Genomic DNA, 23083 nt, shown 5'->3' on the forward strand with positions numbered 1-23083 from the left:
CTGATTTGATCAATATTTCACACCATCATGCTGTCCTCTCCCCTTTTCAAGAGACAGAAAACAAGTAGGCCTACCATACCCTGTTTAAAAAGCTTTTTATTATGACAAATGTACAAGATTGTATTATTATGAAAGAAAATAGTAAAATTAAATAATAAAAAGGTATTGAAGAGGAACAGACAAAACATAGACAACCAATCTACAAGCTAGTGTTCATACACCAGACCTACAGTATAGTTGTCTCCCCAGTCTTCCAATTTTACCTGTAATAAACGATATTAATGAACAAACACTTTTGAATCATTTGCACCAACTTCCCCCTGGCAGAGGACTGCCTGTGTGTCTGACTGAAACTGCCCCTCCCAACTAGTGTACTCCTACCTTTTTAGGATAATTTGCTACAACAGATTTGTCATTTAAAATGAAGTAGGCCCACCATGTCATACTCATGAAATACAGCTGTAAACGTAATCTCTTGAGAACATTACATCAGAAATCATACATTTCTTCATCCCAAAACGATGGTAAACTAACCCTAGTCATTTGCATCGGATTCCCACAATGGAACTGCCAGTAGAAGCTTTGGGGCAGTCAAACTAATGGTGCGGTAACTGTAGTCAATATTACCATGTTAGTTGAGTGCATTGCAGGCAGCTCAGAAATGATTTGTAATTTGCCTTGGAAATCTTCCTTCATAGTTTGAAGTATTAAACACATTGTGTGATTAACCAAGAATAATAAGATACGTTTACCATCGGTGATGAACACATGCCAACACTATTTCACAAAAGACAAATTTACAAACAGGCTTCATTTCTTAATTTGAGCGCATTTATCTTGAACCTTTCCCATGATTCTGACGATGGCCACCTTTGTTTGTGTCCAGGGTCATGTACATTGGGGCACAACTGAAAATGAAAACAAGCTTTTCATATTGGACAAGTTCAGTTAGTATCTCCCCATTTCACTCTGTTTTCTACAATTGTATGCCTACGGAACACAACTCATCAGTCCTGCCAGGTATAGTCTGTGCCTCCAGTGGTTGGTTCATGCTCTCCTGTTCAGTAGCAGGACACAAGGAACACTGCTGAGCAAAGGAGTTTAGAGGTCTGTGGTTATTGAACCTGGCAAATCCTTAAGGTGGCCAACACATCTGCACATAACAAAATAACATCCAACAAACATGCCAGATATCCAATGAATTCATTACAAAACAGTTGTGCCAATATCACGACCCCTCTACAAGGAAAACTATTATAAACAGACGCAATCAAATATATTTATTTCCATGATAAAAGAAAGATGCCTCTAAATATATATTACAGCAAAAACTACAGATATATACATTAGAGGTCAATTTATGGTCTGGACCATTTCCCCAAACAAGTTGCATTCTGGTATATCATTCCCTAATATAAAGATGAATCCAGTGCGCCGTTTATTCATAATATTATTTTGATTCGAGGCCAGGGCCTGTATTCACAGTCTCAGAGTAGGAGTGCTGATATAGGATCTGTTTTGCCTTTTAGATCATAATGAATAATATTATATGGACAGCACTCCTACTCTGAGACACTTTTTGAAAATGGGCCCAGAAAGGCAGTGATTTAACCTGACCTCAAAATGGAACCCTAAAACCAAAATGAACTCATATGAGAACAGACAAAGGATAGGCCTTTGAGATCGGAGACGTTTATTTAGTCTCCAGTTGATGCAGTAAAATGTAGAGGGGAGACTAGCGCAAGAGTAGTGTTCTCTACAATAAACACTGGTGGTGGCAGAGAGTTACAAAAAGACCAGGGGCCATAAAAATATATATATACTTCTAAATAATAGTCTTGATGAACAACGGCAGGTAGTTAGGTGTACTCAGTAAGTACCTTTACTTCAAGGTTTTGAACCTACACACAGTATTGACAAGAAGGTACATAGGAAACAGTATGCCACTTGATGGTTTGCTAGGGAGGAAAACGATAATAGAGGAGGAGGATTTAATATACAAAGAAATACATTATAAAAACACAACGTACGTAAAATAATGGTTAAAATGCTGACATGGTTATTGGGAGGGACAGAGAAAGTTGGCAGAATTTTCTGTAAATACTCAGTGATTCCACACAACAATATTACAAAATTAGTCTAAAACATGGGCATTTAATCCATTGATAGTGTTGACAGCACACACTAAAATTATATTTATATGTGTGTACAGTATACAAAAACTAAACTAGGGTTTTTAGAAACAGGTTCATGTGCACACAGAGGTGAGAAGATCAGGGTTGGTCTACTCCAGTCGGTGACATCAAATCTCCATTTAAAGGAAAGTCTTGTCAATGTGGTGGTAGTTAACAGATTTTAATGTTGATTAAATGACACCTGTAATTTGGCGTGATGCACTGAGGAGCTAGTTGCCTTGATAGTGTTTCGTATCAATAATTAATTAAAAACAGTCAAAATACCACATGATGGGAACGATTGATCAAAAAAAAAAAAGAACTGGATATAGGTGCCAGTACAACGTTTCAATACTTTGGGTAAAAACAATTGACCAAATCCATGAGAAATACTCTTTGGAGATTGTATTTTCTAGAAAGTATGGGATCGGTTGTGGGTCTGGTCTCCCAGTCTGTCAGTTAAAAAAAGCTGTTTCTAGCATGATAATGATGATGGTTCTGTGTCCCGTTTTCCCATGGGAATTCTGACTTAAACTCTGTTGTGCTCATGCTTTTTCATTCAGTGCTTGTTGTAAATGGACCAAAAAAGAAAGTGGGAAACCTGTGTAATGGTTTAGCTTATCAAACTACTGACTAATAGAATTGAACACATCAAAACAAAGAATAAATAGTTTGATCGATGTAGGAGGATTAAAATATGGAATTCAAATATCAAAAAGTGAAAGACGTTCATATTAAAAGTTTGGGGTAAAGAGCAGGGGGATCAAAACAACGATTGGTTTCCAGCAGTTGATCCACAAAACTATGTTAATTTAAGTCGTTAATGGAATGCAGTTTGACCCCTGACCTCTGCCATCTTCTATTCTCATAACAATGTTGAACTCATACGAGTGGCAATGGTATATAGACAAAACCAAACACATCTACATCCTACAAAGACCAACTAACAAGGAATTAATATCATACAATACAACCTCCTCTTTCCCAGGCAGGAACACTATGAGAGGTGCCTCTCAGGAGAACAGAGGTCATGGGTCATGTTCATTAGGTCACACAACGGAAAATTAGCGTTTCTTATTGGACAAGGCAAGGTAGTTCCTCTCTGTTTCTGTCTGTTTTCTTCCTTTTGGGGCCTAATGAACACAACCATGAAGTTGGGGGATGGACTCTTTGTATGGGGGATTGCATGGGGTAGTGGATGGACCCCTGAGTAGACAACCCTGGAAGTTGGCTGGAGAAACAGGTAGGTTCATTTGTGTGTCATTTACGGTCAAGTATCTGACCCGCATGTCCATCGGTGACCGAGTACAGAGGATAAGACAATGCAATGCAATGCAAAGTCACATGCCACTTAACAACCTGTGGGTTAGTGCTCTCAATGACTGTACAATCCCACTGCGAGAGGTGCTAAGAGTGAAGACAATGAACTTTCCCCACGTAAGGCATCCAGTTCATACAGATGGATGTGGTCATACTGATGAGGGGACGAGGAGGATGAATACAAATAAAATAAAAAAAGGACAGAAGAAAAACAACATATCAAAAAATACAATACTACAGAAAATAACAAACATACAGCTTGGGTTTTACAACATATCACTGTTGCAGACAAAGTCCACCAGGTCTGTGACCCCCAGCAGGTCATCCTCATCATCATCCTGTGGTGCCAACTCCAGTCCGTTGGGCGCTATGGCGACAGCTGTGGCCCCAGGCTTTTGGGGCCCAATGTGAGCCAGGCCCTCCAGGGCCTTGATGGGACTCTGTCCGTTGGTGGGGGGGTGCAGCTCCACCAGGCTGTAGTCCAACGGGCTGGCTCCCTTCCCCAGCACCCCCCCTTCCTCCTCTTCCTTGGTTTCTTTCTTCTCCTTCTCCTCCTCCTTGTCAGAGTCATCCGAGTCGATGCGGTTCACACGCTTGCGGACCGGACGTTCTCCCTCCGATGATTCATCGGAATCGTGGTCGTCATCGTCCTCCTCGGAGGCTCGCCGCCGTTTCAGCGAGAGCCGTCTGCGGTGCTGCTGGGACTCTTTCTCGGATGAGTCGGCCCTCCTCTTCAACCTAGTCCTCTCGCTGTCGTCTGAGCCTCTGGAGGAGCTCGCTGAAAGAACCAGGCACATGGAAACAGAGGACGTTAGCTAAAACCATATTGTTAATATCAGTTAAAGTAACAGCAAGTGAGGACACGTTAAAGAAACAAATTAATGAGCCAACTAACTACAGTTGACACACATCCTACAGAGAACCTACGCTAATGGCGGTGTCGATGAGGCAAAGAGTACATGTTTAGAAAAAAACGTCTGGCTGACCTTCGCTGTCTGAACTGGCGAGGCGCCGCCGCGGTTTGACTTTGTCGCGGTTTGTGTTGGCCTTGGAGCCGTCGGAGTCGCCAGACGACTCGCAGTAGTTGACCTGCTTCTTCGTCTGACTTCGGCGGGATCGGCGTCGGCTACAGTCCAGGTCGCTGTCGCTAAACTCGCTGGAGCCCTCTGACACTAGTTACACAGGTCAACACAGAAAGAGAGCCACATCACAGGGATGCCACCACATACCTATTGGTTTTTAAAAGGACAATTACAAAATCAACACTCCAAATGTCATTATGGCAGATGTTTTCAGACCTTAAAATCTAAAGATGGATCCACGTCCCCCACACAATTGGCTGTGTCTAACCAGTGTACTGAAGGCCTCAACCCCAAATGAATGGAACTGATAAGCGCTACAAATCAGGACCTTTTCAATTCATTTACATTTACATTTTAGTCATTTAGCAGACGCTCTTATTTATTCATTTTGGATTATGGCATAAAGCTTAATCTACAAAACAGATAGCCTGGAACTTGTCTCAAGAGAAGACCACTTTTGAGATCTGAAAACATCGAACAAAGTTTGATTCTGGAGTGTAATGTCCCTTCAAACCACAGAGGAAATGACGATGCCAATGTACCCATTTCTTCCTCATCTTCCTCACTCGTCTCCTCTTCATCGTCTGAGTACCCTCGCGGTCTGCGGCGCCGTCGCGGCTGAGTGCTCCTCTGACGTTTGGCCGGCCTCCTTGTTCTGGCGGTTCTGCGTTGTGTGCTGCCGAAGTCGCTGTCGTCGTTGGAGACGACTGCCGCTTCGCTCTCTGCGTCGCTCTTGTCCGACGCCACAAACTCCTCTTCCTCCGTACTACACGAAAAGGTGTGCAGTGGAGAGAGAGAAAAAACAGAGAGAAGAATGAGTGACAAATTAATTCAACAACACCCCTTTGTGTCACACCTTTGTGGCTGTAATAGCTGTCAATGAAGTGGAACCTTGGCTTGTGTTCATTATGGCACAAAATGGGAAACGTTTAAAAAAGTTTTGCAGTGGAAAACGAAAAAGTCCAGGTAGTCCCTCCGCGTTTCAGTCCGTTGTCTTCCATTTGGTGCCCTATGAACACAACCTTGTCCTCCCTGTTCTGATTTATGAACCCCTACCTCCCACTTCCCTAATGAACCTACCTGTCACTGAGACGGAACTCGTCCTCGCTCTCCTCCTCCTCCACAGTGCTGTCGCTGTCCAGGTCGTTGAGACGCCGACGCTTCTTCCTGCGCTGGCCGGCATTGGGCCGCGGCGGGCGCCCGTTCTCCTTGCCCTCGCCACCCTCTCCTGCTGCCAGGATGGTGGACATGTCCTTCCCTCTGCTATGGCATGTGATGTTGGCCATATCCTTGCCTCGACCAGCTCCTGTAGAGGGTAACACACGTTAATGTTTAGACCCAATCAAACAGGAACACAAAGATTGTTTGCAGGCTACATGAGTTAAAAAGGCTCTGAGGCTGCATTTCATTCAGGGAAAATCCCTCCTTTACTCTTCTCGACAGATCTGATAGGAGTGGATATGGATATGAGGGCAGAGAGGAGGGAACATCTATCTTAGGATGAAATGCAGCCTCAGACTTGACTCTTCGTAACCTTATTAAAGGAGTGCACAATTATTAGGGCATCTGCGCAAACACCATGGTTGCACAGATGAAATGATGCAGCCAAAAATAATTTCAGAACATCAATAAAACTAAGAGACGCGGCATAAACTATTGAATGAAATTCATAATTCTGGGACTTTGTTGCCATATTCCATAATGTCTTCCTACCTCCACCATCAGCCTCTCTGATGTCTTCTTCAATTGCCTCCTCAATAGCCTCATCAAATTCATCAAACCTGCAAACAAGACTTTGAAATTATTCAGGGAATTTATCAGCCACCATACTGAAACAATAAATAAAGACCAGCCACACACACATACAGTGAGGGAAAAAAGTATTTGATCCCCTGCTGATTTTGTACGTTTGCCCACTGACAAAGACATGATCAGTCTATAATTTTAATGGTAGGTTTATTTGAACAGTGAGAGACAGAATAACAACAATAAAATCCAGAAAAATGCATGTCAAAAATGTTATTAATTGATTTGCATTTTTATGAGGGAAATAAGTATTTGACCCCTCTGCAAAACATGACTTAGTACTTGGTGGCAAAACCCTTGTTGGCAATCACAGAGGTCAGACGTTTATTGTAGTTGGCCACCAGGTTTGCACACATCTCAGGAGGGATTTTGTCCCACTCCTCTTTGCAGATCTTCTCCAAGTCATAAAGGTTTCGAGGCTGACGTTTGGCAACTCGAACATTCAGTTCCCTCCACAGATTTTCTATGGGATTAAGGTCTGGAGACTGGCTAGGCCACTCCAGGACCTTAATGTGCTTCTTCTTGAGCCACTCCTTTGTTGCCTTGGCCGTGTGTTTTGGGTCATTGTCATGCTGGAATACCCATCCACGACCCATTTTCAATGCCCTGGCTGAGGGAAGGAGGTTCTCACCCAAGATTTGACGGTACATGGCCCCGTCCATCGTCCCTTTGATGCGGTGAAGTTGTCCTGTCCCCTTAGTAGAACCCCACCCCCAAAGCATAATGTTTCCACCTCCATGTTTGATGGTGGGGATGGTGTTCTTGGGGTCATAGGCAGCATTCCTCCTTCTCCAAACACGGCGAGTTGAGTTGATGCCAAAGAGCTCGATTTTGGTCTCATCTGACCACAACACTTTCACCCAGTTCTCCTCTGAATCATTCAGATGTTCATTGGCAAACTTCAGACGGCCCTGTATATGTGCTTTCTTGAGCAGGGGGACCTTGCGGGCGCTGCAGGATTTCAGTCCTTTACGGCGTAGTGTGTTACCAATTGTTTTCTTGGTGACTATGGTCCCAACTGCCTTGAGATCATTAACAAGATCCTCCCGTGTAGTTCTGGGCTGATTCCTCACCGTTCTCATGATCATTGCAACTCCACGAGGTGAGATCATGCATGGAGCACCAGGCCGAGGGAGATTAACAGTTCTGTTGTGTTTCTTCCATTTGCGAATAATCGCACCAACTGTTGTCACCTTCTCACCAAGCTGCTTGGCGATGGTCTTGTAGCCCATTCCAGCCTTTTGTAGGTCTGCAATCTTGTCCCTGACATCCTTGGAGAGCTCTTTGGTCTTGGCCATGGTGGAGAGTTTGGAATCTGATTGATTGATTGCTTCTGTGGACAGGTGTCTTTTATACAGGTAATAAACTGAGATTAGGAGCACTCCCTTTAAGAGTGTGCACCTAATCTCAGCTCGTTACCTGTATAAAAGACACCTGGGAGCCAGAAATCTTTCTGATTGAGAGGGGGTCAAATACTTATTTCCCTCATTAAAATGCAAATCATTGTATAACATTTTTGACATGCGTTTTTCTGGATTTTTTTGTTGTTATTCTGTCTCTCAGTGTTCAAATAAACCTACCATTAAAATTATAGACTGATCATTTCTTTGTCAGTGGGCAAACGTACAAAATCAACAGGGGATCAAATACTTTTTTCCCTCACTGTACAATGTTCTGATAACCATGAGTTTAGTACAGACGTCATACCTGTAGCTTATGCTTTTCTTTGCCCTTGTCGACCTTCGACCCCAGCTCTTGGTTCTCTCTTTCTTCTCTTTCTTCTCCTTCTTCACCACCTCTTCCTCCTTTTCTTCCTCTACCTCCAACTGAAAATGAGAGTTGGCAATGTGTCAGTTCACAGTACAATATAGGAAGCAAACATCAATCTAGACTAGGCAGTGAACAGTGTGACAGACCATCTTACACAGATGTCCTACAAACACAATTCTGGATGTGTTGCAATTGACTTTCATGATGGTATAACCATAGCAACCAAATGCTGCCTACCGAGGGAGTGATGATGTTTTCAACACTGATTCCAACATAGACCAACCGCTCTTTTCTGGAGGGAGAAAATACAATAATTTAAAACAACTTTTTATGAGCTACATTATCTTCCTGTTGTCATTTGCTGTTTTACACCAAGGGTCATGGTTCAGAGGTTGATACCGTCGCTCAGCGCGCTCCCTCTTTTTCAGGGAAGCATCGAGATTAGTAAGCTGCTCCTCAAGCTTGTCACAGAGCAGCTTCTGCAGGGATCACGAGGAGAGAGGGGTAAGAATGACAAATAATACCACACATATAAAGCAAGCCATTCGTTTAAAACACAGTAACGTGGCTAGCATCCAAACTGTAGTGCAACTACCAATTGTTTACTATCTGGTGGTTACTTACATGTTGGCAGGGTGGACAGAACCACTCCCCGTCTGGGATGATCATGACAGGGGGTCTGAGGCAGGCCGTGTGGTAGCCGCTGTCACACGAGTCACACAGCAAGATCTGTGAGGGGAACACGAAGGTGTATTAGCTGGAACACATTATATTGTAGTCTTATCTGTCAGTGTAGATACATATTATGAATATAGTATAACCATGATGACAGCCCACCAGGGTTGGGGTCAATTCCATTTAAACTCAGGAAGTACACTGAAATTCAAATTTAAATGATCTTCAATGCATTTAAATAAGAAAAATGTGGAATTGGAATTTGATTTACATTCTGAATTGACTGGAATTTAAGTGAAATTGACCCCAACCCTGCAGCCCACCATGTGGGCAATTCCATTATAATTATCACAACTATATGCCATTTATTGAGATGAGAAAATGGGGATCACGTTTTCAGGACCCACCAGCTCAGGATGGTTGGGGAGGCCGCAGTGTTTGCAGGGGTCATCGTTAGGAGGGAGGTCATCATCCGAGGAGGTGTCAGAGTCGTCATTGTGCCTCTCTCTGTTCCTGTTCCTCCTCCTCCTCTTGCCCCTCTCCACCTTAAAGCTCTCATCACTGTTGTCCTCCTCGCTCTCCTCTTCGCTCCACTCGCTTTCATCATCTTCACCAGAACCATTCTTTTTGCGCCTCTGTGTTCGAGTGTTGGACCACCGGGTCTTTCTCCTCCGTCGCCCCTGAAAACAAAAGATGTCATCTTGACAGCCAAATCATAAAAACAGACATTCTACCTTTTGGGTTTCATAAGGCTAATGTAGGACAGCATACACGTAAGTTACTGAAGGCTGACACTGTGTGAATCCCTGATCTAAAATATGCTGTTGATCCAAAAACATGTATTCACAATCCACCTGTGTAATATGAATGTAGAAATATCTGCAGTTACTGAAAGAACTTACCTTAGATTTGTACAGCCCATCTTGATCAACCTTCTCTCTTGGCTTCCTTTGAACAGTTTTCTCCTCCTCATCGTCACCCTTCTCTAAAGGGGGTGAGGCCTCTTTCTTCTCCAGCCTCCTGTCCTGGAACTCCACCCCCTTAGCGGTCGGCCTGCAGATCCTGGGTGACCTTCTCAGGGATCTCCCAGTCTCACCAGTATCTGACCCAGAGTCCCTCTCCTCTCTCTGGAGCTCAGCTCTCCTCCGGTGGGTAATCCCACGTATTTTCAGGCGAATTCCCTCCTCTTGGATCTCTGATGTTGTCCCTGCATCCTTTTTTTCACTCTTGTCCTCATCCTCTTTGTTCTTGTTCTCATCTTCCTCAGACCCTTCACTTGCTTTTGCCTGACCCGATTTCTCTGCTACCGTTGAATTTTTGTCATCTTTCTCAGCCCCATCATCCTCCTTTTTGTCATCTTTCTTGGCTTGATCATCCTCCTTTTTGTCATCTTTCTTAGCCTGATCGTCCTTCCTCCCATCCTCTTTTTGAGGGCATCCCTGTGTTGTGGCATCTTCCTTGATTACTTTGTCCTGGCTTTCGTCTGTCTCACCTTCAGTCTCTGTGAGAGATGATGCCTTCTTACTAGCAGCCTGTTTTTCTGATGGTGCATCACAGTCCATGAGCTTTGTGTCTTTGAGCTCACACTTCTCTCCACTTTTAACAGCCTTTTTTGGCCAGCCTTTTTCAGCATGTCCCTTGATCTTTACGTTGTCATCGGTTGACTTTTCCGAACTTATTTCCATAGGCTCCTCCTGTTTCCCCTCCACTGGGACAGACTCTTTGAGAGAGGGTAATTGCTTGGCATCCTCAAAGGTGACAAGTTTCTCTCCTTTTTCTGCACCTGGCTTTGTGTCTGCCAGTTTCTCAGTTTCTTTAGAGGTGTCTGGTTTCTGTCCCCTGGAAGATTTCTCAATCTTTTTAAAGATCGTCTCTGTGTTTTTAGCCGATTTCTCAGCAACTTTAGGGGTAGCCGATTTTACAGCATCTTTAAGAGTAGCCAATTTCTCTGCGTCTTCAGGCGTTGCTGATTCAGCACATTTCTCTGTGTCTTTAGGGGTAGCTGATTTCCCAGCATCTTTAGGGGTAGCCAATTTCTCTACCTTTTTGGGTTCATCCAGTTGTGACTGGGTTGTTTTCTCAGAGAAGTCTGCCATCTCCACATCTTTTGGGCCAGATTGTGTCTTAGTCGCTTTAGCAACAGTTCTCATTTCATCTTTACAGATAGCCGTTTTCTCAGCGTCTTTCTCCAGGACAGCTTTTTTCTTCATCTCAGCACTGACAGCAGTTTTCTCCTTGGTGGCAGCTGACATTTCAATGTCTTTAGGGTTATCACATTTCTCTGTATGTTTAGATGCCTCTGCTTTCACTGTCATTTTAATGACAGACGATTTGTCAGTCTCTTTAGTGCTCTCCAGTTTCTCTGCTTCTTTATTGGGAACTGGTTTGTCTGCCTTTTTAATGACTGACGACGTATTGGTCTCTTTAGAGCTGGCCAAGTTCTCTGCATCTTTACTCTTCTCTGAAATCTCTGTCTTTTTCATTACAGAAGATGTTTTGATATCTTTAGAAACATCACATTTCTCTACACCCTCTTTGTTAGAAGGTGGTTTCTCTGTATTTTTTATGACTGCTGGCATCTCTGTGCGTTTAGAGCGGTCTGGTTTCTCTGTAATGGGGTCAGGTCTCCCGGTTTGTTTAGCGATGACTGAGGTTTCTGGGTTTTTAGGATTCGACCGCTTTTCTGTGACGGTTGGTTTTTCCATCTCTTTCACTACAGAAAGAGAATAACCGTCCTTATTGACAACTGTTTTATCTGTTCCCTTAGAGGCAGCTGACTTTACCTCTTGAGAGGCAATAGATGAATCTGTTCCTTGAGTTTCATCTGGTTTCTGTGACTTACTAGATGAAGGGTTTTTATCTGTTTCTATTGATGTGGATGTTGTGTGTTCTGTATGACGCACTTTTACATCCCACTTGGATACCTTGACTTTTTGTTCCTCTTTACAATCAGAGGACTTCTCCGGTGGGCTTGTTGCATTCTTAGATGAAGTCAATGGCTTTGTCATTAGAGGGGACGGAGATTTAGCCTCTTTGAGGGCAGATTTTTTTACTTCCTCTGAATCTTCAGTGCTTTCCTTTTCTACTGGAACAATTTTCTGTAGGCTAGTTTCATCAGCCATGGCCACCTCCATGGGCTCCTCAGTGTTGCTTGCCATCTCCCCTTTCTCCTTGTCTTTGTCCAGGGGCAGGTTTATTTCTGATCCTTTACGGTCTTCCCCAGCAACAGCTTTTGTTTGCTGTTTTTTGCCATCAGCAGAGTCTCTCAACCCATTATTGACACTTTTTTCTGTGGCAGGCCGAGCATCACCATTCACTTGATCACTTTTACACTCCATAGTCCCCACCTGGGCATCAGATACCTCTTTACTTGTCTCCTCAACTTCAGGAGCAACAGATGGGTTTCGCACAATAATACTACTGCCACTGCCACTATTATTATCAAAATCTTCACTAAGTTTCATCTCTCTCTTTTTCAAGGGGATTTTGGCCTGCTGGTCATTCTTCATCGCCCTTTGGAGTTCCTTTGCAGTCTTCCTCTTGGCTTCCTCTGTCTGTTCTGTCTGTGGCGTCAGACAAGGTTTCTCTGCAAGAGGCTCTGTAGCACTTGTGGCTGTGCTCTCCTTGGATTCTGACACCTCCATTGGCTCTTCTTTGATGGCCTGGGTGTTAATGGTGACTTTGTCATCCACCATAGGCTTCTCTGATTGGCTTTTTGACTCGAACTCATCTTTTAGGCCATTCAATGGGGATTTGGCATCTGATACGTCTAGTTTTGATTCCTCTTTTTCTGTACTCTCCGTTTTTGGGGAGACTAAGGAAGCTGTACCCTTGGAGGGCTTGTCCTCTTCATCTTCTGAGGTATCATCTGTCTTTTTTACTTCCCCTATAGGAGAAAAGGTATACATAGGAATTGCAGTTAAACAGAATGATATATTCATAGAAAATAAAAGTACAAGATTTAGAACTGCATCTGTCAGGGAAATAAATGTTGTTTACTTTTGACAAAGTAGATCCAATTCAAGGCATATTACTTAACTCATGCTTTTTCAATATCATGAAAATGTTTGTGAGTAAACAACAAATAACAGATGGCATATGACATTATTGGTGTAACAAGCCTTGTTGATGTAACACTACCTTCTCCCCGAGTATTATTTTTCTCCTCATCTTCCTCCTCTCCTTCTTTCTTTGTCAACAGTGCTGGGTCGATTTGAGTCTTCAGCAGTGCCAGGATCTCAGCCAAGCTGTTTCTGTCTCTGCATAGAGATGGATAATTCAAATAACTCTTTCCAACTTAGTAATCTTCTGGTAAAATTACATATGAACCAAGTAATCTATGATCCACCTGGAATACAAGACTGTTGACATTTAGGCTCTGCAGTACAACAGTATGCCTCTTTCATCCCCTGAATCCCATCTGGCCAATAGTTCCACAGTACCTGACAATGCACTTCCAGGAGGACCCGTCCAGGTCGTCCTGCTCCTCCACATAGACCCTCACGTTGTTGTCCTGGTCAAGTTGGAACCAGTACATCAGGCCATCCTTGTCCTTGCCAATAGGGAGAAGCCGCATCTTATCGGGATCCTCTTCATTGATTGCAGTCTTGAACTTGACATTGTCATCAAACTGGCACTCACACAAGTGCTGGACAGACAGAGAGAAAGTATTTGAAATGTTGCCTTTGGGGGGGAAAATTACGTTAGTAGGGCTGCATGATATGGACAAAATATATTGTAATATTTTTTATGGAATATGACTTGCAATACAACAACACACTTCGGTGAAGTGCACAAGTTCTGTCCCACCACCACTGGCACGACTATTTTCAGAGAATTAACTTTTGTACCATACAGAAGATAGGCCTTATTTAAGAACATGAAAAGCAGCTTACATTTTTACCACCTGCATCTTGTTTGGAAATATATGTTGCATGTCTTTGCATGCAGAACTAGCTTAAGTATAGCTATATTGCAACCTTACTTTGAGGATTCCAGTCTTGCACTCCACAGACATGTCCTTGTATCCTTTATTTTCAAGTTCCCATGCCCAAGTACTGTTGAACTCATGGCACACCTGTAAGGAAACACATTCCATCAGCCATTGGTTAACCTCTACAGTATCATCATTCAGAATGCCCAGACTCATGCCACTGCCTGTATTTTACAAAAATGTAATATATTGAAATTTGATTCATCTATAAAGCTAAGCCTAACTGTATCTGAGTGTGCAGAAAATGTCCAGCCTTGTTCTGAGATCTATTTACCTTCACAAGGTACTTCTCCCATCTGTCTGCGGACACCGACTTGCCAATCTTCCTCAACAACTTCACATGAAGGTCCACCAAGAGCTTTGGAACTGAGGGGAGAGGTGGGATAATGACACCATTTGGTAAACATCAATGTTTCTCAACCACATATCACCTATTGTATAGGCCAATACAGTGCATTCGGAAACTATTCAGACCCCTTGACTTTTTCCACATTTTGTTACGTTACAGCCTTATTCTAAAATGGTTTAAATAAAACAAGTTCCTCATCAATCCACACACAATACCCCATAATGACAAAGCAAAAACAGGTTTTTATAAATGTTTGCAAATGTATTAAAAATAAACTGAAATATCACATTTACATAAGTATTCAGACCCTTTACTTTGTTGAAGCACCTTTGGCAGTGATTACAGCCTCGAGTCTTCTTGGGTATGACGCTACAAGCTTGGCACATCTGTATTTGGGGAGTTTCTCCCATTCTTCTCTGCAGATCCTTTCAAGCTCTGTCAGGTTGGATGGGGAGCGTTGCTGCACAGCTATTTTCAGGTCTCTCCAGAGATGTTCGATCGGGTTCAAATACGGGCCACTCAAGGACATTCAGAGACTTGTTCCGAAGCCACTGCTGTATTGTCTTGGCTGTGTGCTTAGGGTCGTTGTCCTGTTGGAAGGTGAACCTTCACCCCAGTCTGAGGTCCTGAGTGCTCTGGAGCAGGTTTTCATCAAGGATCTCTCTGTACTTTGCTTCGTTCATTTTTCACTCGATCCTGACTAGTCTCCCAGTCCCTGCCGCTGAAAAACATCCCCACAGCATGATGCTGCCACCACCATGCTTCACCGTAGGGATGGTGCCAGGTTTCCTCCAGATGTGACACATGGCATTCAGGCCAAAGAGTTCAATCTTGGTTTCATCAGACCAGAGAATCTTGTTTCTCATGGTCTGAGAGTCTTTAGGTGCCTTTTGGCAAACTCCAAGTGGGCTGTCTTCAGCCTTCTATTAAGGAGTGGCTTTCGTCTGGCCACTCTACGATAAAGGCCTGATTGGTGGAGTGATGCAGTGACGGTTGTCCTTTTGGAAGGTTCTCCCATCTCCACAGAAAAACTCTGGAGCTCTGTCAGAGTGACCATCGGGTTCTTGGTCAGCTCAAGGCCCTTCTCCCCCGATTACTCAGTTTGGCTGGGAAGCCAGCTCTAGGAAGAGTTTTGATCGTTCCAAACTTATTCCATTTAAGAATGATGGAGGCCACTGTGTTCTTGGGGGACCTTCAATGCTGCAGAAATGTTTTGGTACCCTTCCCCAGATCTGTGCCTCGACACAATCCTGTCTCAGAGCTCTACGGACAATTCCTTCGACCTCATGGCTTGGTTTTTGCTCTGACATGCACTGTCAACTGTGGGACCTTATCTAGACAGGTGTGTGCCTTTCCAAATCATGTCCAATCAATTGAATTTACCACAGGTGGACTCCAATCAAGTTGTAGAAACATCTCAAGGATGATCAATGGAAACAGGATGCACCTGAGCTTAATTTCGAGTCTCATAGCAAAGGGTCTGAATACTTATAAGGTATTTCTGTTTTTTGTTTTTAAATCAATTTGCTAAAATTTCTAAAAACCAGTTTTCGCTTTGTTAATATGGGGTATTGTATGTAGATTGAGGATTTTTATTTATTTAATCCATTTTAAGGCTGTAACACAATAAAATGTGGAAAAACTCAAGGGGTCTGAATACTTTCCGAATGCAGCTACAGCATGTGTATGTTGAATATGAATCCCACTCACACACTGTCACGAATCCATATCCTACTACATTTGATCATATTTATAGGTATTGGTCCACTATGAGCACTTAAAATGAATTACTTTTGCATTAGTTATTATCAAATGGAGACAAAGGAATTAAAATAGGTTTTGATGACTGTGGGCAATAACAAAATAAACATTTCTTCACATATTAAATAAACTCCTCTGCAAGGTTGCCCCAGTATCTGTGCGTTAGAGATGTCGACAATGAGTATAAGGTGTTTCCTCTCTAAGGCCCAGGAAGCTCTGATTCGACTGCTCTGCAAGTCTTATAATGTCAAAATTCAAAATACGTTAGTTACTCACCAAATATATAATGTCGCTGAGCAACTATCTTTATTTACTCCTGTTATGGCCGGTATGTACTTCCAAAAAAGGTCTAAATAAACATTTACATCTTGGACACCTCTATGAGCTGTTGTAGACTTCCGACCTGTGCGTGGCAGTAATGCCAGTAATTACATTTTACATTTACGTCATTTAGCAGACGCTCTTATCCAGAGCGACTTACAAATTGGATTGGAGTTGCCGAATATGCATTTATTTCGATGGGTTGTACATTTTTATTTAAACCTTTTTTGGAAGTACATACCGGCTGTAGCAGAAGTAAATTAAGATGGTTGCTCAGCGAAACTCCATATTTGCTGAGTAACGAACGTATTTTGACATTATAACGCTTACAGAGCTGTCTAATGGGAGTTTGAATTGGAACGTCCTGGGCGTTAGAGAGGAGACAAGTCATACATCACTGAAGTGGAGACACTGGGGCAGTGTACAATACCAAAATTAAAGGCGTGCATAATGCAATATGGTTTAATTTATTAAAACTAGAACAATGCATTAAATTAGACATTTCCTCATTTCCTAACAATAAACAAATAACGTAATAATATCATTACAAATACAATAATATGGAAGTATGGAATAACAATGTAGTATGTGTGATACAAACAACCAAAATCCGCCAAAATAGTTTGAATGAAGCAGACTTACATGGGGACACCAGTGAGCAAGAAGCCCTGAAGATGAAAGTGCGCATGCGCAATACAGCGCGAGCGAACCACTATACCAAAACATTACTTAACTGTAAACACAATGGACAATGTTGTCATTATCGCAACATACTCAGTCATAAACCGAATAATAGGACTGCCCAATATACTTTAATAAATGTTAAAAACAGATCACCTCAGTGCAAAAGTTCAAAGTACAACATTTTCAGTAGGCTATGTGATTAAGTGCATTTCAGTCCCTGGCAGATAACGGCTGGCTTGGCTGGAAAATAAATGATATAATTTAAAGCCCCCAAATTTCACCGAAGCCCTTCGATCTTCGATCAGTTCACGGTTAAACAATGCATCTACTTCACCCTGGATCCTAACAATACATCTGGGACAACAATAAACGTATATAAAATGCGTTATGTTTGGAAACCACACAATAACACAACTAGTACGAACGACACAGAACACTATGCAATGTGGAGTCGCATCTCCCCACAGTAGCTCGCGCTTTTCAAACTATACCTGAGGTTGTGTCTTGGAGATATCGCTCCAACTGTGGAAATGTAAGCTCCGGTAGATCCAGCAAGGCTCCATACCGCTCTAGAAAAGAGCATATCACGGCGTAGCTTGGGCAAAAACCGGGGGTAGAACCCGCCGATGCTGCCGAGGCAGCCATCTTTTCCAATGGAAGAGAAGCAGACAGTAACAAAGATGGTGGATAAATGAAGATAGTTCACACAAGCCGTTTACCATTGAAATGTTTTGTCAGTTCCGGTCTACTTAACTGGGTGCGTCTCTCATAGACTCCAATGCAATAGCAGCTGGGACTGGTCGGGTCTACTTAGTTCATTGACTTTCATTGAACAAGAAAAATACAGCAAGTTGGGTGTCTCGCTTCCTCTTCTGTCTCTGACAGGACGGTCCGAGGACCAATGACTGCCCACAATTCACCGCGTCAAAGAAAATAGTGGCCCAGAGGTCTTTCCGGTAAAAAAAAAAAAACCAACTTACTAATGTAAACAAATGAGTATGCGTGGGGAATGATCACTCTGTGATAATGTCTGCACTGATGGTGTGAACATTTTCATATTCTTCCATAGGTAATTTAGCGCCGATTGACTAATGTAAAGTCGGCCATACAGTGGCTCGGACCACTGAGGTATAATAAGAGCAGCTGCCATTTTGTAGCGTTTAGGATTGGCAACTTGATTTTGATACAAAAGCTTGCTGAACTTGTACAATGTGATCCAATGTAGCACAATGTTACAAAGTCATTAATAATACTGTGGCTTTTTTTTCTTCAATTTAATTACACATTGACCTTGATCCTGTGAAATTCCTGGATATTGCTTTCGGACTCTTTTTTTTGTATGGGGATCTTGGAAGTGTACTGTAACCTTGTAACATTTCTTATCTCCCTATGTTAACGTGTGAAAACAGTTTTCATGGGCACACATATCCAAAAAAATGTATATGATTGCAAAATCCAACGGGGTTAATGGGGTTCTTCAATAATTACACATAATAGTTGTTTGATGTCTAGCTGTTTAGTTACATGGGGACATTATCGTGCAACATCAGCTGATTCAGGAAAGGATTTTCTGAATGACAGTCAAGCGATAAAGAACTTGTGTGATACTGCACGCGATTTAACAACAGCCAAAGTTCGGGAATTATGTTGATTTTGAGGATTGGCAGTACATTTAGGTGTCTATGTTGTTACAGCGGTGAAGATAATAAGCCTATTTAGTGGACAACATGTACTTTTTGATCGTTTGTTTCCCGAGTTAAAACGGAGCAATTGGGAACGTGAAAACGGTTTGTTTGTTCGTTTTTAAAATGAAATTGTATTTTTGCATATACAAGATGATGATATTTCTATGTTCAAATGTGGGTGGGATTAAATGTAGAATGCCTGGTCAAGTGAACAGCCAACATTCCTGCTCTTTCAAAGTAGGAGGTCACCCTTCTAATTCCATTCTATGAATCTATTATCTATTAATTAATGAACTGATTAATAGCTGCTCATGCTGTGCCACTGTGCCAAGACAAGGTAAGATTTCTCAATTTCTGCATAATATTGAGTGTTTATTGATTTATTAGTGAACTGCTGTTACTGTAAATGGTTAGCTGACTGATATATACTAGCTACCTAGCTAACCATTGGTAATCTTATTAAATTATGCTATACAGCCAAAACAACAGTATCTATTGCTAGATATATGCCCTAGCTATAGTTAGTTAGTAGTTGCATATCTAATTAGCTGGAATGAAACATGGGTGTGAATAGCAGACATGTAAATATATTATTTCACTGTTTACAGCAGGTCTCTAGCTACCCAGACCTGTCTGTTCAGCTCGATAAGGTGCCGTGGGTGTGTCCAGTTTACACCTGTGCAAATCTATGTGTGTACAGCAATGGAATTAAACATCCAACCAATGCTTTAAGTGTTGAGCTGTAGGTCCACCACATACCTAAAGGGTTGTGGGGTCCTGTCCAGAAACAACCCTTAGCCCTTACCCCTAGACACTTGTGGAGATCTGAGAGAATTGGACAGGTGTAAGCAATACCCGCAAAATTCCACCATGCCTATCAGAGAGTAAGGTGGAACTCTCACCATGTCACCACCCATCAATCCCTCTCAGATCTCCACAAGTGTCTTGACTCTGGGCAGTAGGGGCTAGGGCAAGTGGGGGCAAAGTAGGGTCCACGGGCCGTATCCGGCCCGCCGGGCACTTCAATTCAGGCCCGCGAGTCATTTATTAAATGTATTCAAATTATTATATTTGAGTTACGATTTATGACCCAAAATTACTAATTCCATGATATACAAACAACCTCCAATAGATGGCGCTGTAGTCTGGCAGCGCTCTGTATTTGGGCCTACAGTCAGATTCAGAATGCGCTCAGTCATCATAGCAACTTCATTGCTTGACGACTTTTGAGGTGAAAAAATGAGTGCTGCGAAAATGACAAAAGTGGACTCTGAATGTCATGTGTTTAAAGCAGAATGGACAGCAAAATACTTTTTTACTAATATGCCAAGAAAGTGTTGCCGTTTTTAAGGAATATAATCTCAATCTTCATTTTTCAAGCAAGCATGCTAAAAGTGTGTTAAAGCTGGAAAATGTTGTCAAAGGGGTTGTAAAACTTGTCAGCTTTATACGGGCAAGGGAGCTTAACCATCATCAGTTCATTCAGCTGTTCAATGACACAGAGGCAGAGCACCAGGACTTGTTGTACCATTCAAATGTGCGCTGGCTAAACCTGGGAAAAGTATTTTGCCGTGTGTGGGAACTGAGAGGGGAGATAGGTATGTTCCTTGATAAGGTCGGTAAAGCTGACGACTTCTCCGAGTTGAAAGACACAGACTGGCTGGGCGACTTTGCTTTCGGTGTGGACATATTGGGGCATCTGAACGATCTAAATGTGAAACTGCAGGGAAATTGTGTTTTTGTGCTTGAACTGTATTCCAACGTGAAAGCATTATAGGATAAACTTATATTGTTCTCCAGACAAATGAGCAGCCGGTCTCTTTCATTTTCCAACACTGGCCGCACTGAACGCGCACACATCGCAGTGCCGCGCTGAGACATACAGTTGAAACGGACGTTTACATACACCTTATCAAAATACATTTAAATTAAGTTTTTCACAATTCCTGACATTTAATCCTAGTAAAAATTACCTGTCTTAGGTCAGTTAGGATCACCACTTTATTTTAAGAATGTGAAATGTCAGAATAATAGTAGAGAGAATGATTTATTTCAGTTTTTATTTCTTTCATCACATTCCCAGTGGGTCAGAAGTTCACATACACTCAATTAGTATTTGGTCGCATTGCCTTTAAATTGTTTAACTTGGGTCAAACGTTCCGGGTAGCCTTCCACAAGCTTCCCACAATAAGTTGGGTGAATTTTGGCCCATTCCTTCTGACAGAGCTGGTGTAACTGAGTCAGGTTTGAAGGCCTCCTTGCTCACACACGCTTTTTCACAGCATGATGCTGCCACCCCCGTGCTTCACGGTTGGGATGGTGCTTTTCAGCTTGCAAGCTACCCCTTTTTTCTTCCAAACATAACGATGGTCATTATAGCCAAACAGTTCTAGTCACAACACATGGGTGTGAATAGCAGACATGTACATATATTATTTCACTGTTTACAGCAGGTCTCTAGCTACCCAGACCTGTCTGTTCAGCTCGATAAGGTGCCGTGGGTGTGTCCAGTTTACACCTGTGCAAATCTATGTGTGTACAGCAATGGAATTAAACATCCAACCAATGCTTTAAGTGTTGAGCTGTAGGTCCACCACATACCCAAAGGGTTGTGGGGTCCTGTCCAGAAACAACCCTTAGCCCTTACCCCTAGACACTTGTGGAGATCTGAGAGAATTGGACAGGTGTAAGCAATACCCGCAAAATTCCACCATGCCTATCAGAGAGTAAGGTGGAACTCTCACCATGTCACCACCCATCAATCCCTCTCAGATCTCCACAAGTGTCTTGACTCTGGGCAGTAGGGGCTAGGGCAAGTGGGGGGCAAAGTAGGGTCCACGGGCCGTATCTGGCCCGCCGGGCACTTCAATTCAGGCCCGCGAGTCATTTATTAAATGTATTCAAATTATTATATTTGAGTTACGATTTATGACCCAAAATTACTAATTCCATGATATACAAACAACCTCCAATAGATGGCGCTGTAGTCTGGCAGCGCTCTGTATTTGGGCCTACAGTCAGATTCAGAATGCGCTCAGTCATCATAGCAACTTCATTGCTTGACGACTTTTGAGGTGAAAAAATGAGTGCTGCGAAAATGACAAAAGTGGACTCTGAATGTCATGTGTTTAAAGCAGAATGGACAGCAAAATACTTTTTTACTAATATGCCAAGAAAGCGTTGCCGTTTTTAAGGAATATAATCTCAATCTTCATTTTTCAAGCAAGCATGCTAAAAGTGTGTTAAAGCTGGAAAATGTTGTCAAAGGGGTTGTAAAACTTGTCAGCTTTATACGGGCAAGGGAGCTTAACCATCATCAGTTCATTCAGCTGTTCAATGACACAGAGGCAGAGCACCAGGACTTGTTGTACCATTCAAATGTGCGCTGGCTAAACCTGGGAAAAGTATTTTGCCGTGTGTGGGAACTGAGAGGGGAGATAGGTATGTTCCTTGATAAGGTCGGTAAAGCTGACGACTTCTCCGAGTTGAAAGACACAGACTGGCTGGGCGACTTTGCTTTCGGTGTGGACATATTGGGGCATCTGAACGATCTAAATGTGAAACTGCAGGGAAATTGTGTTTTTGTGCTTGAACTGTATTCCAACGTGAAAGCATTATAGGATAAACTTATATTGTTCTCCAGACAAATCGGTCTCTTTCATTTTCCAACACTGGCCGCACTGAACGCGCACACATCGCAGTGCCGCGCTGAGACATACAGTTGAAACGGACGTTTACATACACCTTATCAAAATACATTTAAATTAAGTTTTTCACAATTCCTGACATTTAATCCTAGTAAAAATTACCTGTCTTAGGTCAGTTAGGATCACCACTTTATTTTAAGAATGTGAAATGTCAGAATAATAGTAGAGAGAATGATTTATTTCAGTTTTTATTTCTTTCATCACATTCCCAGTGGGTCAGAAGTTCACATACACTCAATTAGTATTTGGTCGCATTGCCTTTAAATTGTTTAACTTGGGTCAAACGTTTCGGGTAGCCTTCCACAAGCTTCCCACAATAAGTTGGGTGAATTTTGGCCCATTCCTTCTGACAGAGCTGGTGTAACTGAGTCAGGTTTGAAGGCCTCCTTGCTCACACACGCTTTTTCACAGCATGATGCTGCCACCCCCGTGCTTCACGGTTGGGATGGTGCTTTTCAGCTTGCAAGCTACCCCTTTTTTCTTCCAAACATAACGATGGTCATTATAGCCAAACAGTTCTATTTTTGTTTCATCAGACCAGAGGACATTTCTCCAAACAGTACGATCTTTGTCCCCATGTGCAGTTGCAAACCGTAGTCTGGCTTTTTTATGGCGGTTTTGGAGCAGTGGCTTCTTCCTTGCTGAGCGGCCTTTCAGGTTATGTCGATATAGGACTCGTTTTACTGTGGATATAGATACTTTTGTACCTGTTTCCTCCAGCATCTTCACAAGGTCATTTGCTGTTGTTCTGGGATT

The 23083-nt window shown here is 42.6% G+C and overlaps 1 protein-coding gene across 1 annotated transcript; it reads right to left on the reverse strand.

The window, feature by feature from the left end:
* Positions 1-78: 78 nt before the first annotated feature.
* Positions 79-17598, reverse strand: LOC123492153 (remodeling and spacing factor 1-like). Its single transcript, XM_045224175.1, has 16 exons — positions 17427-17598; positions 14095-14186; positions 13812-13904; positions 13270-13475; positions 12968-13086; positions 9730-12713; positions 9235-9507; positions 8777-8881; positions 8552-8631; positions 8390-8444; positions 8090-8208; positions 6290-6357; positions 5657-5882; positions 5119-5342; positions 4481-4666; positions 79-4272 (listed from the first exon to the last, which is right to left on the reverse strand). Exons 1-16 carry the CDS (start codon positions 17578-17580, stop codon positions 3761-3763), a joined length of 5496 nt encoding a protein of 1831 aa, XP_045080110.1. The 5' UTR covers positions 17581-17598; the 3' UTR covers positions 79-3760.
* Between the last annotated feature and the right edge of the window lie 5485 nt (positions 17599-23083).

This window comes from Coregonus clupeaformis, chromosome 13 (assembly GCF_020615455.1).
Source record: "Coregonus clupeaformis isolate EN_2021a chromosome 13, ASM2061545v1, whole genome shotgun sequence".
NCBI lineage: Eukaryota > Metazoa > Chordata > Actinopteri > Salmoniformes > Salmonidae > Coregonus > Coregonus clupeaformis.